This window comes from Chanos chanos, chromosome 8 (genome assembly GCF_902362185.1).
Source record: "Chanos chanos chromosome 8, fChaCha1.1, whole genome shotgun sequence".
Lineage (NCBI taxonomy): Eukaryota > Metazoa > Chordata > Actinopteri > Gonorynchiformes > Chanidae > Chanos > Chanos chanos.
In genome coordinates, this window is record NC_044502.1 from 32,335,553 (window position 1) to 32,351,197 (window position 15,645).

The following is a 15,645-nucleotide window of genomic DNA, read 5'->3' on the forward strand; positions in this document are numbered from 1 at the left end:
CAGCCCCCCACCATGTGGGTGTGGGTGTGTGTGTGTGCGCGAGCGCGCATGTGTGTGTGTGTCTGTGTGTGTCTGTGTCAGTGTCTGCGTGTAAAGAAAGAATAACTGACACTTTTTCCCATACTAAAAAGAAGTCCTACTACACCCCCTGATCACAAAATCACACACTTGCATCTTTAATTAGCAGTCAATGTTAATGGAAAAAAAATTCAAACAGTGTTTAGAATGGTGGTTCTAATGTCAAATGTTTAAGCAAATGTCAGTGGCACTTTGAATTAGGGCCGTAACATTCCTCGATTTGCTCTAGTGTTCTCTATTCTACAGATCCTTAATGAGCCCAAATCTGCTGACAACTTTCCCTGCAACCCTGTCACTGCGTCACCAATTTTCCCACCTCCCCTCCCACACATATACGTACACACACACACACACACACACACACACACACACACACACACAGCTGTCGGATCACTCTGGTGTGAGGTCCCTTTTGTTCTAGCCCCTGGCACAACTTCTTACATACTGTGGCTCAGGCTAATTGTTATTAGTTCAACCAACTTCTGTTGAAAATTAGCAGATCATTGAAGACTGAAGGAAGGGGGAGGAAACGGAGCAATGTGGTAGGACTACAGACAGAGAGTTGGAGCTAGAGAGAGAGAGAGAGAGAGAGAGAGAGAGAAAGAGAAAGAGAGAGAGATAGAGAGAGAAAGAGAAACTGGGCTTGTGGGCAGATGGGGGCCCTGAGCTAATAAATGAGTCATTCCACTCAGTGACAAGTGAGCCTTCAGCAGAGATAGGATATCTGAAGAAAAGTAATATCAGAAGTTACTGCGAGTTATTTTCCCCAGCATTCTCTAAATCTTTCAATGCACAGCACAGACATCACCTTAAATGGTTCTGTTTCTTATTATGCTCTTTTAAATTGTTTTGAGCAACTACAGTTGAACATTTAATCAATTCAATCCATGTTCTATCAATGTGGTCTGTCAAAGTCTTATGGGAAATATCATCCCTATAAAAAGACACAGTACATTTGTAATGAGCGATCACAGTGTATGGAAACTACTGTAACCCCCTCCCCCGAAAAACATAAAAAAAATAAATAAACAAAGTATTTGACAATCAGCAAGACACCATAACCAGAGAGATGTTCAATCAGATATGTCAATATTCATTTTGTATTTTGTTTTCGCCCAAACAAAAAGACCATTCGTAAAACACAGGCGATGAGTCTTGGCATTTCCCAACAAAAATCAAAACAAACATTCTGCGCTCTTGCATTCTTCAGCCTAGTCAGACAAATTGAATTAAATGTAAAAACGAAGGCCTTTTGTTTGTCTCCAGCTAAACAAGACAACATGCAGCATTCAGTGCTGGAACAGTCTGGAAGATTATTCACAGTTTCCACTGGAATATACAGAGCTTTAGTCTTAGCGTTATTTCAGAACCATAATACTCTGTGGTACTCGTGGTGTAACATGGTTTAAGTGTGAAGAAAAATGAAGGCTTGCTAAAGGAGGAAAAAGGGAGGGAAACCCACTAAACATTACTTTGCCAATAAAGCTTATCAGTGCAGGCAACAACCAATCCAACCTGACCACTAGTAACAGCACCGTAGCATGGTGGTACTTCTATAAATTTTCACAGACAGCTCTTGGTTCCCTTCCTTCCTTAATGCCATGGGAGTGGGTCTCTAGCTCTTGCTTTATATGTTTCTGTTCAAATTAAACACACATTAGACAACGGTGCATCTGAGCTGGTGGAGGTGTTTGAATAAGGAGAACGTTTGAGTTCATCAAAGGGAATCCAGCACAAAGGGAGTCTCAACCACACGTGCACAGATGCAATGACATGCAGGGAATGCATGAACACAGAGCTGCCGTCTGGCTTGAAAACAGATGATAATTGGCGAGATTTAGAGATAGTTTCGTGATTAAAAATTACATAACCTGTTTAATGATCAAAGTCACAGTGACGCTATCAGTGAGTTTTGAGTACGCAATTTCACAAAAGAAGAGTGACATTGCTCTTCCACCACAGCGAAATGAAGACTGTCAGGTCCAGACCGCTATGGAATATCGAATGTGAAAGAAGCCAAAAAGATGATCAGTTTCCCTGAAATCAACTCAAGTTTTGTTTCCCACTGCAGTAGTTTATTTCTTTCTTTTTTTGGTGGGTTCTTTTATGTATTTGTATCCAGGCAGCACAGATGGGTTGTACACTGATGCTGGTGCATGTTTATATATGGATTAGTCCACACAATAACCGTAGGATTATTAAGAAAATGATGGGCCTCACCTGTCACTTTACACAAAAATACTGGTGCCATAACTGTAACCTTCAATCAACACTAAAAACTTGCATCTGACAATGTTAACGGATACAGATAAATTTGTGATTTTTTCCACTGACACACACACACATACACTTACACATGTCTCCCAAAGATGCTTTCTAGATCCTTAAAACGGTGTCATCATATACCCACTAAGCCAAACTGTGATGGTGAGCGCTAGTGTGTGTACTCTCCAATACAGAAGAAACCAACTACTGTTTCTTCTCACTTGTCAGTTTACAAGCTCCTCCAGGGGAACGTAGCTTGTGTGGAGGCCCAAGCTATTCCCTGAGTTTTGCTTAGGTTTCTCTTTAGGCAGCTAGACACATTTGAGGTTAATGATGTTAATAAGCATGGGGAAAGGCATAACGTTTCTGGCGGTAAAGTGCCAGCTTCCAGAAGCGGCAGACTGATGGACCTCACCAGCAGGTCAATAAATCCAGTAATGACCCTCACCTGCGGATTGGAGCACTTGATGTGCACCGGGTCCAGGTCCACGTGCAGGCAGACAACGAATGCATGACGGCCTTCGGGCCCAGCAGTTGGCTGCGTCTTGTGAGAAGTGACAGCCAATGTGGAAGTGCAGCCCATAGGCTCCAGTAAACTAAGGGAGCGCTGCTGTCCCAGCAGAGTGTATACACTGAAATGACTCAGAGAGACAGTCCATGGGAACGCGTCGCCTGTGAAGAAACACACCAGAGAGGGAAAAATGTTTTTCTGCCTCCACACAGAACATTCACACTGGTAATTTAGATGGGCCATCCGTGTGCACATTTCAATCATTTTCATGCACCTGGTCTTCCCTCGGAGGGAGGATTATGGATGCAAAAATGAAAAGTATGTCTATAACAGTTTGTTTAACAGTTCATTCAAATATAATTGAATATGTTTTGGGAGGTGTAATTAGTCAGAAGTGAATTCTAGACTGACTTGTCTCATCTCGGTGATATACATGACTTTTTTTTTGAGTCCAGCCCCTGTGGCTAATCTATGAATCCAGCTGCCTATCTATCTAACCAAAACTCCAAATACCTGCTGGTGAGCATGAGAAAAATCACAACAAAATCCTAATGCTTCAGCGTTTAAAAAAAATAATAATAATAAAAAAAAGACCCCAGATCAGTTCTTGGCAGGACCCTTAAACTCCCTCACCTCTACTCACCTGCCACCCCAGGTTCTTCAACAACTGGCCACAAAGGGGAAAGATGGTTATCACACAGTGCTACAGCACAGGCTGCTACAGAAAAACAGTTAGTCTAAACATATGTTTGACCTAGGCCTGCTGTGCAGTTTGTGATTTAAAAGAGCCCACCCTGGTTTAACCCCCCCCCCCACTCTGCACGGAGGGCCCTGTTTCCTTAACTGCGTGCCCACTTTGATCCAGAACATTAAACATGAGAGATACGAGGGAGCTTTTCAAGGGGGCGTGGCCAGTTCTCTAAGAGCACGGGCCGTTAATTTTACGCCGATACTGACAGCACGTTGATGTCACTGGTTTTGCTCCTCTCGTTTTTTTTTTCGTTTTTTTTTAATTCCGCAGGCTTGATGCTGAGATCATTACTGACTTGGGGGAGGTGACTGAAGCATGACATGTTTTTTTTTTGGGGGGGGGGGGGGGGGGGGGGGGGGTTCCCTTCAAACATGCCAGAGATTACAGTGTCTATACTGACACCAGGTACCAAAGGGGTAAGAAAATGAACCTTCTGCATCTAAGGACAAACTGTGTACCAGATTTTACACTGGTTACGTGTATATACACAGTTTATTGATATAACTACAAAATAATGCCAGGCAATGTACCCTGTCAGGTCGGTCAGGCCATTATGGTTTACGTGAGGCTTTTGCTAGTTATTATAAAGTGTGTAAGGCACATAGAAACATTATTTGTATAAATACAATGCTAAATGCTGCAAGAATCTGTTGTTTATTGTAATGCTGACAAGAATACTGAATCAGCAGACTGAAATTATGCATTAAATTGACCGTGGCTGTCTCAAATCTGCTCAAAAGCAGAAAAGCACAATAGCACACATTAAATGGGTTAATGGGATCAATAAATATTTCAGTCACTACTCATTCAACCCAATGCTGTCTCAATCTTCACTTTATGCCTGCTCCAAATTAAAAACAAGATTTATATCCACTCACACTCAAAGGACACCCTGTTGGTGCAACATGCTTATTTGTTTGTTGATCTTATGGCAGCCAAATGTAGCCTAATCGAAAATCTCACCTGGAATGGATTAAGCTATCAGTAATGTCAGTTCACCTTGGGGCAGTTACAAAACTCAATAAATTAAGCTGCCTATTCTATTACCTAGAGAGACTTATTTGGCCAAATAAAATTTAGGCTACTCTCGAAAAACAGCACAACATTTCTGGTCTATCCATTTCCCTGAGACTCCACACATTTCTTCAAGGCCTTAGAAAACAAAACAATTGAAGAGAAAATCCAGACTCAGCCAACATATAAACTGATTTTCATGTGGTCACATACCTTCCTCAAGAATGGGCCTAGGGACTGTGAAGGGGATCTCCTGCAAGGGTTCCATGTTTTTGTGGCCGGCACTCATGACGCTGATCTGGGGCAAGCAGACCACCACTGTACCAGGCATGGAGGCTTGGTTGTGGTACCAGCTACGCACAGTGCCAGGGATATCACCACACACAATGGTGCTCGGCGAAGGCAGGCTGTCATTGGGCACAAAAACACAGCAGGCCTGCAGCTCCAGCTGGGAAAGAAAGAGAACAAGCAACATGAGAGAAAAGGAGCCCAGAGAACTGTCAAAGCGTCAAAAGTTCTCCATCTAAGGTTTCGCATGCAATTGCATCTGCATCTGTTCTTAACTCATGGTTGATTTATACAACTCAGCATGACAGAGTTTCTTGTAATACAGCGGATGGCGCCGCATCTCAGCTGACAGATTTTTATTTATACATAGGTTTCCTACAGTGGGACTTGACATCCGTGATCAGGCGTGAAAATATTAACCTAGTATTCCATAGTGTTACTATAATCTCGGTGAAGCATGTGAGAACCACAGTCTGGAGGCAATAAAACATCTCGGACCTTCCAGAGAGAGCATCACACAGAAACCTCAAAGTAGCATCACTGGCTTCTCACATGTCAGGAGGGCTGACGGCTTGCCCTGTTACTCCTTGTACGAATAAATCTAGGTCTCCAAGCCTCCAAAGTGATTTAGAGGGCCTGTTAATAAAGCAGAGGGAACATAAAGGAAGGAGCAGGTGGCATTGCTTTGGATACGCTGCGTCTGGACTCCAGACACGAACAGCAGAAGGTGAGTTTGAAGACTTAATTCAACATCCAGCCACTTCTGGCGGAGCTGAAATACACAGGACACCCACAGCTGCGAGTGTATGAGAGAGGTGCTGTGTGACATAGAGAGTGTAAACACATGTATTGCGCACACTAAAAAGGACCAAACAGCCAAGACAGAGAGGGCCGCACGAGATAGGGCCGTTTGATCGGCACAGGAGAGGGGGATATAATGTTACGCATTTGTCTAATGCTGCTTCCTCTTTGGGTTAAGTCTTGAAAGTGGGTTTTGAAACATGAGCACATTCACACGCTGACACATCCACAGTTAGCGAATGGCACGCACAGAGAAGTCAGTGGTATGCCGCAGGATACCGAAGAGGCTAAGCTTTAAAGCAGGCGCATGCACAGAACTTGAGGTTTAAGCCATCAAAACACTGACAGAACTTTGGGCAAAAAAGAAACATTAACTTGAGCCTGCTCTTAAATATCTGTATTATTTATGTAATGTGTCTACAGAGATTGTTAACTATTAATGGGCTCAGTGGGCTACAAGTCTGTGGAGGTTGATCTTAAAATGTGGACATACTGTAAAAAAAAAAAAAAAAAGAGAGAGAGAGAGAGAGAGAAATAGAGGGAGAGAGAAAAAAAGGCATGTGAGAACAACTTAACAACTTTTTCAAAAGCTGTGCCAAATTACTCATGTTATATTCTTAAATAACTGATAAAATTTTCCAGTCTTGGAAGCACCTGCAAAAAGTCATGAGAAGGCAAAGAAATGAAAGGGTAATTATTCATATTTGCTGCACATTCAGTCTGAGCTGAAGCCTAAAGACATGAATGGAACAACATTTCCTGTGCGTGAGGAGGCTTAGAGACAAGTCATTTGAAAGAGAGGGGTATGTTATAAACGTGAGTCACAGTAGAATATCTTTGCATGATAGAAATGCAAATAAAAAAAAAAAAAGGTTCAGAGTCCAAGAGGATGTTGTGCACAGAGTATGACTAGCATGTGAGGTCACAGTAATGAAAATTTGCCCCAGAAATATTTTCTATAATTTAAACACCCAGCAAACATCTTGTGGGGTGCACTGCTGTTGTGATATTAGTTTGGTAAATGAGTGAATTCTAAGTGACTTCTTGTGTTCGGAGTTTGGCTGTAAAGAGGGTTGAACTGGACCTGTTCCATGAGGTTTTCCAGTTCTTGGGTCTTTTAAGAGGCACTCTGTGGCAATGTCAGGTTAGAATTAAGATTGATTTGAATTAAATTAATTGAGGGTGCCAGAATACCTGACTGTCCATATGTTGTGCAGATCCTATCATGCGGTTATGTCACGGTTGAGGAAGAGTGAGTCAGAGCTCTTGGAGCATGTGAACAGGCTTAGGATGAGGAAGAGCAAGCATGGCCACTGAGGTCAGAATCTCCCATCTGCATGAGTGCTTCCAGCTCTGCCAAAACCACCAATGACCTCTCTCCCCCTCTCTCCCAATCTGTATTTTACTCTTTCCTTCTCTCTTCGCTCCCTTCTGCTGCCAAAATCATCAATGACCAACACCACGTTCTGTCTAACCCCTACCCTCCTCATACACTTCTTAGTTTTTCACCTTCTCTCCAGTCTCAACTCCTGATCTCTTTGCGTGGACAAGTCTGATTGCATCCAGCACTCTGAGCATGACTACAGATTGATTCACAATGGAAAGTGCATATTCTCATGTTCAGGGCAACGTTAGGGGGATTAGGGAATACGTTTTAAGCTGACAGCGTTTGTGCTGTCACGGCCTACTTCTGCGGGAACGGGGGGGGGGGAAGTGGTTGTTCTCAAAAACAGGGGTATGAGACAGAACCCAGTATAAAAGTTCAAATGAAGATTGGGAGGTAAATGTTGGGCTATTTTCAATAAATATGGTGAATATTTATCAAATGTCAAATGTCAAATTTATCAAAGTCAAATGACAAAAAAGACAAATAAGACCAGAGGAATAAGAATTCATGTCACACTCTGAACACAGCTAGTGACCTTCTCATGTATTAACTACTGAAAGTTACACGAAGTGTTTTCATTTAACTACAAGCAAGAAGGCCGTGTTATATGCTGTACACACTCCATTGTCCAATTATATTAACAAACTGGTAGTCACAGATGTTCAATATATCTTTTTGCCTTGGGAATGGTAACAAGGTGATTGATTTTCCCAAATACATAAAGGACATCTAAAGATGACAAGCATTCTAATCCATGGATTGAATCCCCACTGGGCCACACAACTGACTGTGGCCAGAAGTACATGTGGACACACCTGGCCTTGTTGCTTTGGAACAACAGGTTTGTCAGAAGGGATTACTTTCCCTCACTTCACTGTCAGTCAGGTTCCTGTATAATAACTGTCAGAATCAAGTCAATAGCACTTTCCACAGTGCATGATACGCTGGTTGGCAATAACAGACACATACTGGAGAAAGTCTATGTAAGCCTTGGTAAAAGAGACTGATGTGGTAGCCATGTGAGTGTTGGAGTTATGAGATCATGGATAAATATGGGTAAACCCAAACAACATTTAAAGAAAAATAAAACCATATAGAATACTATACTACCACAAAGTTGTGTAACTGATTTTTTATGAGGTTAACATGGTACATTCCAATTCAATCATCAAAAGTAAATAATAGGTAAGAGGTCAGCAGGTTAGAGAACAGTCTCTGTGGTTCTTTAGTGATTGAAAGAAGAATAAGAGAAAAAAAAAAAAACGTAGGGCACAGTTCCAGTGGCGGGAATATTTTTAACTTAACTGCACAGTGGAATACCATGGTAGTTTGGCTAATATATTTGTGGAAAAACATGCACCATATGGTGGGAAATTCCAACGGTGAAAGACAAATGATACTTAAAAATAACTTGCTTATGACCACATGTAATACATTTAAAAAAAATACAGGTACTGAAAATCTACTTGCTTCAAACGGACAGTAAATACAAAATAAGAGCTCAATATGAGTAGCCTGGGCATGAGCGCATGTGGATTATTTGAAGTATTGCTTGTGCACACTGGTTAGGGGGGGTAGATTTTTTTTTTTCTCTTCAAGATTACATCATGTCCTGTCAAAGTGAAACCGTATCACTTAATATAACAAAGTAGTTACTGTCACCATGGGACCAAAGCAGACGTCTCCAGGAACACAATGACTCAGACACAAATTCAGCCAGTGGTGGACACCTTGGGGATTTTCTCTGTAGCATCAGTGCCATAGAAAAATCTCAGAAAAACCTATGTTAACTAATGCTGTCAAAATAGGGAAAAATCGCCATCAAATTCAAGTGGGACACATTCATGAAAAAAAATCTACTTACACATACGCGCATATGGCCACATAAATGTGCTTGTATTTTAGATGTTACGTATACATGAACGTAGACACAAAAGCATGTACACACGTGTACACACAGTCACACATTATGCTTTGGTGATTGTGCAGTCAATCTGTCATCTGTGGAATTAAAGCCTACTCTGCAGTAATGTGAAGGAAGGAGAGGGGAAAAAAAAAAAAAAAACAGAGCCTGGCCCCCAGCCAGGCCACCTGAATTAACACAGCTCCCTTCTCATTCTTCTTCAAACAAGTGCTGTGAGAGCGCCCTTTCTCTTTTTCATATCCCCACAGCGTATGGGGGCTTCATGCTTAACACTTCCTGTGAGCTATGGCACCTGCAACAGCAAAGCACTATGTGACCCACGCTGCCTGTTGATTCAGTTTAAGACCAGCGTTAGCTGCCACTCGTGACAGGCGGCTCTTTATGTGTTTATCCCGAAGTGAAATCATCACCGGGGCTTTTTGCCGAGGTTGCCACGTTGCAGCCAGCTAGTGATACAAGCTGTTTGTGTAGAGAGAGAGACTGGTAGCCTTACGTGGGGCCCAAGCTTCAGGGGGTCATAAATATTTAACACAGGATGTATCTGTGAATGACTGCATTAGCCAAACGTTTATGTCACAAAAAGGTCAAATGTGTGTTAAAAGTAACAGTATGACTTGTACTTACAGTATTTATGCAAGGATCAGACTATTTAATTGCTATTAGATGGCACACAAAATCATCACCAAAAACGTGCCTCCTATCTTGCCCGTACAGTCAAATTACAGTGAGGCGCTGACTCTACCTTTTTAAATACCAGGTCTCATGTTGAGAGCAAACATCTCAAAAATCATCTTCAGCAACGCTGTACAGTTCTATAAATTGGATAAATTAAATTATCTATGAATTTTCTGCCCCTCAGCAGTCACTGTACTCAAGCACAGCAAGAGCATCTTTACACAACAAAACAACGCTGACATGCTTGTGTGTGTAGATATGGATATCTTTTGATGGGTCCTCTTTTGTAAAAATATGGAGAGCAAACCATGCCTCCAGTACATACAGGCATTGGCCTCCTGATATGAAATGAGGAAATGAGAAACACCATAGACTAATCTCTGGTGAAAACATTCCCAACTCCAGGCCACGCTACTCCACCTGAGGGATCTGAATCGACCGAACACATGCCATTGTTTTCAAAATCTGATCTCTCTAAAAACGTAAGCTTCCTGTGCAACACTGGAGACTCTCCTTCCTGCAGGGCTGCAAAGAGGTCTGTGTCTCAACCAACAGTCGACCTTTTTTTCTTCAATTTGATGCTTTCTTGGGCTTTTAGCAGATTCTCCACCCTAACTGAGAAGGGTGGGTGGAAGAGCTGGAAGAAGACATGACCTCTCAGTAGGAGCTCAAAGACGATGAGTATGAAGTTCTACAGGGACCAGGTTGAGAGCTCTTTGACCAGCAGAGGCTGGTTGTAATGCTCCAGTTCCAATCCTAAAATAACTGCCCCCCACGCACTTCCCTTGGATACTCCTACTTGGAGAGAACATGCAACAGGGCGCGCAGGTTCATTCCTCAAAGCAAACGCTTTCTTCTGTTGCCTGTCCATGTCAAACTAATGAAAGAAAAGACAGGTGAGTGAGCTTTTTGGCTAATCAAAAAACGGCAGCGGCTGACGCTCCAACATAACTTGAGCTTTGTGTTCCTATGCAGAAGCATGGAACAGGGGTATGATGAATATGTGCATGGGATTATGTGGTAGATACCACATAATACATAAGTGTTCTGCTTCGCCCAAGGGGAGATCCCACCACAGATTCCACCTCTTCTCCCTCGGTCCTCTGCATGCAGTGGGACTATGTCTACTCATAGGATCTGACAGGAACCCAACACTTATGTGGCTGAGGTGGCAATCTGGGAAAATAAATGCCTTCAGGGGTGTTACTGCAGCTCTGTTTGTTTCTGCTGGCCGCCCAATTTGCGTTGCCATGGAGGGTTAATTGCAGCTTTGATCGCGCGTTTGTTGATCCAAGGCCCCCTTTAGAAACACTAACATTCACCACCATCATTGGACTGCTTCTGCTGCCTCAGATTAAGAGGGGCAAGGTCAGGACATTTTCGATACTTTGCAGTCTTTCTTACACTTTGGAGATTAGTCTGTCACCTCTCCTGCTTCAGAAAAATCAGATCATGTTCTTTGGAAACCTGCACATCTTGCTACACATCTGATCTCTCACTGAGATCTCATGCAACGGCTCTTGCTGGAAGCTCAGGGGGTATTTCACAAAGCAGGTTTAGTGAAAACTCAGAGTTAGTTAACTCAGAGAAAGCAGCACACCTCCTAATAGAGGAGCCCTGTGGCTTCATTCTCCTAGTCAAACAAAGTCATAGGGCTCTTCTGTTAGGAGGTTTGCTACTTAATCTGAGTTAACTAATTCAGTTTTTCACTAAACCCGCTTTCTGCAGCAGGGCCCAGGAGAACACATTGTGAAATGAGAATATAGAAGGAGCTGCAGTGTACTTTTCCACTAACATGCTGAAGAGGTCAGTCATCCAGGGGTGAGCAGGATTATGAAGGCGCAATAGTCACAAAATAGGAGAACGACCTCTGGCCACATCACTGTCCATACATCTCCCCCCTCCCCGAAACCTATGCTGCTCTTACTCACTAAACAGCTAATGACAGTTCTACTGTTACATCTCTAGGCCCCTGATTTAGATCAGGCACTACCAGAGAGGTCCCTAACGTAACCAGGAGGGAATGTACTCTCCACAGGCTTCATGGAGTTGACATTGATTCTTCCAACGAGGAAAAAAAAAGAGGCACATTAAGTTCAATGTAAAGCCCTTAAGCGCTCACGCAGCTTAGTATTTTCTCTCAAGAGCTACTTTTCAACCATTCCACAAAATGCCAGGAAATGTATTGTCTTTACATAAGAGCCATTCACTGCCATTTCCAGTGGCTGTCTGTAGGCTCTAAGTGCACATATTCCTGTAGTTCTTGGCACAAGCATGACAACACATTCAAGCTAAAAATGCTGACCTTGTTCCTAAGAAGGCAAGCCATCAATCCAATCTTGTCACAGGGAACACATTAAATATTCTTATACATTTAAATATGCCTATGAGCACAATTTAAAAAGTACATCTTACTGTAATACAAAATGTATAGATAATTTGGACCTGACCGATATTTTTTTCTGTGTAATATTTTTGTGTCTTTCAGGATTCACGAGGACGAATCGTGATTTACGCAAGAAAAAATGAGAAGTTGTAATTGCAAATTGTGACAATGACGGGGTCTGACAAAGAGAGGGGAGATGGAGCGAGGGAAGGAGTGGAGGGCCAGCAGGGAAAAGAAGTGGAGGGGAGTGGGGAGGAGTGTGGTTAGAGAATGAAGTAATCTGCCTGTAGGAGGGCGCTCCAGCACGGGGGTCAGATCCTGTTTATGGAAACCATCTGGCCTGGTCCCTCCGAGCCACACCAAACACAAATGATCTTTCAGAAAAAAAAAAGGGGGGGAGAGAAAAAATATCCTATTCATTAATGCATGGCAGCTGCGGGGACCAGTGTTACTTCATTTTTCCATGGTAACGGACTCTCTGTTGCAGGGGATCCCATTTCAGTTTTGGTAGCAACGTGCTTTTCTGCCAACGCTGAACACATTCATGTGTTAAATAGAAGGAATTATTGCAAAATTCCTGATATAGAATCACCTCCCCATTCCTTTCATATTAGGACAGACTCGGACACTGTGGCAGTGTGTTGTATGGGAGCAGGAAAGGAAGGAAGGAAAATAGGATGGGAGCAGCTGCCCCTCAAGGATGGGACAAATGTCCGTCATCAGGCATGTCAAGCCACACTGACAAGGTTTAGAACTTTACAGGTCCTCAGTACCAAACCAGAGTGATTACAAAAATAACTCCACCTCCAGTTAAGCATTCAGCCACCTGGCCTTGGCAAGCGCTTTCACTCTTTCTCCCAACAGACATACAGCACACAAAACCATTGTATATACATGTTGCAGCATTCTGGCTGTGGAGCTTGTGTTACTTCACTGGAGCTGTTTGCAATGGTATGGGAAAGAGATTAGATTCCTCACTTTTTCATGAGAAGCATCTGAACTGAAGAACTACCGTTTTTCGACGCAGCCCAGAACACCTCCATCCTCCCTGAGTGCCGCTTTCATGGTGCTATGTAAAAGGATCGCTCTCTCTCTCACTGAACCTCTCATATGGAATTCACATTAGCCACACATATGTCCCCATCACAACACTGCTGCTTAAAGCTTGGCTGAGGACTACCATGGCATTTCATTAGCAGTGAAAAGGTCCATTAACTCGGGTTTGAAAACGAACATTTTCAGCCCTCAAAAGCAAGTAGCGTGAGAGGTAAGGGGATTACGATGAAGCTTACAAATCTAACAGTCTCACACTGATCACACTAATAGTATAAATTCTACCTCACTCTTTATACCTGAAAACATTTCTTCAATTTGACCATTTAAGTTCAGGATTTTATTATAAGGAGTGTAATGCAATCGTATCTCATTATACAATGATTGATTTTTCAGACACAGTTTAGGTAAGGGAGCTTTATGTCTCCACATTTACATAATAAGGGAATGATTACTTCTGAATTTGTGTGAGTATGGGCATATTTTTAGAATGATAACAAATTACGAATTAGAAGTTATCCTCTATTAACACAGATGACACGTTAGTGTTGGTGCTTCTGAAACCAGCTAAGCTGAAATTGAAACATAATAATGTAATACATCCCAGATGAATGATATGCGTTGTTTAACATAACTCAACACAATGAAGTAAACAAAGAACATAATAATCTGAGAGATGCCCACACGATCAGTGGTAAGACCATTCTTCATAGTGTACTTCATGATATGTGTTTATTCAAAAAACAAAAGGTAAATGACCACCTAAAAATGAGTTGGAATTCATGAAGGATTCATCAGTACCTTTGTCTCTGAGCTCTTCTAAAAAATCTCATCTAAGACATTGCCCACTCAAGAGAACAGAATTTTAAGACTACAGTATTCTCTGTGGGCACTCTTCTAATAGTTTATACAATTCCACCTGGAATACTCTCTTGACTCCTCATAATAACTCCCTTGGCTAAGTGGATTCAGCAGTGATGGAATAATAAATCCTTTTGTCCATCTCTCTGGAAATATGATGAGAAGGGGGAAAAACTGGGGAGAAAAAAAGAGAACTTCCACGTGCCAAACTGGGCCCATGTGCCAGTGAAGTACAAGCCATTAGGTATTCTGTTTACACTGCACTCAAATACATGGAGGAGGTCTCTGTTTTGGGGGAAAATCTCCTGGCCCTCACAATCACTTGGTTGCTTCTTTCACATCACCCCCAAATTATCATTACCTGATGAGGCCGTTCATTAATAAAGCAGAAGAGAGGGGAAGAGGGGAGAAAACCCCCCCCCAAAAAAACAAAAAACAAAAATGAAGCTAAGGCATGAATCTTTCAGCCTGAAGGTGACTGAGAACTGCATTTATGAAGCAGGAGATGTAATGTCGCTATTAGTAACTCTTTGCTCTGACTAACTTTGTTCTAACATGGTTGAGCATAACTGGTTCATTACAAGCCCAAAGGAAAAGAGAGATAGTGGAGGCACTTAGGTGAGTATATGCTGCAACAACTCAAACCAAAGCTGGAGCCCAAATAGGGGTTATTTGGAAGGATGATGTGGTTATGTCATGATGAGGAGGGTGACAAAGATGAAGAATTGTGTTTGAGCAGACTCGTACCTGTAGAGTGAGCCGTTTGACAGTGTCCCACACGCTAGCAATGAGTTCCTTCATGCGTTCCTCAGGGGAAACCCAGGAGGTCTCGGTGGTGGAGGGCATCACTTTCATGGGTACTGAGAGAGGTCGAGATTCTGCAATAGAAAGAAAAAACACACATATATACACACATAGTCAGACAACTGTGTTTTACAAGGGAACCTAGGTAAGTATCAACTTCTCAAGGATTGTGGTAAATACTGTCCATATTTCTCCCTTCAAGTTGCCTCTCAGTGACTGGAGAAAATGTCCAAACACAGACATGACAACAGTTTTCAAGATCATGCTGCATACCACATGGTTTGCCTGTCCCCAAACAACACTCATCGCAACAAGCAAGCACGAGAATTAACAAATACCCCAAAACAAACAATGTCCCGACCAGCCAACGCAAAGACTATCCAAGGACAGCACATGTGTTTCATCCCCCCTATAGAGCAGAGCAGAGAGTGGGAATGTTAAAGCAATCATGTGTAGGCAAGTGTGTGAGGTGAGACGGAGATTGTTGAGTCTCTGTAGGGGCATTAAGCCATATTCCATGATTTAAAGGACTGCCAGCTCAGCTGCTGAATTTACTTTGTCAAGAAAACTGGAAGAGTGATGTCACTGCGGCTTGAAAAAAAAAAAAAAAAAAAAAAAAAACTTACACGTGTTCTCCAATATCACCAAAAACAGCTTAGACAGTTGTCATGGCAACCAGGCTTCCATAGCAATGTGCCAGATGGCGGGGGAGCAGTCATTGCGGTGTCGTGCCACTCGCTGCTACACGCACGGAGGGGTCAAAAATGGCAAAGGTGTGTGTGAGTTGCAGTATGTGAGTATGTGTGTTAGGACAACAGAGAAAGAGGCATAATGAAAAGACAGGCCA

The 15,645-nt window shown here is 42.5% G+C and overlaps 1 protein-coding gene across 1 annotated transcript in view; it reads right to left on the reverse strand.

Annotated features, from left to right (window-relative positions):
- The window catches only part of vps13b (vacuolar protein sorting 13 homolog B), a 256,450-nt gene that overhangs the window by 125,889 nt on the left and 114,916 nt on the right, over positions 1-15,645 (reverse strand). Inside the window, exons 21-23 of the mRNA XM_030781914.1 lie at positions 14,742-14,872; positions 4,833-5,067; positions 2,792-3,015 (exon numbers count right to left, since the gene is read on the reverse strand). Of these exons, the coding sequence (XP_030637774.1) occupies positions 2,792-3,015; positions 4,833-5,067; positions 14,742-14,872 (590 nt within the window). The remainder of the gene's footprint in view (positions 1-2,791; positions 3,016-4,832; positions 5,068-14,741; positions 14,873-15,645) is intronic.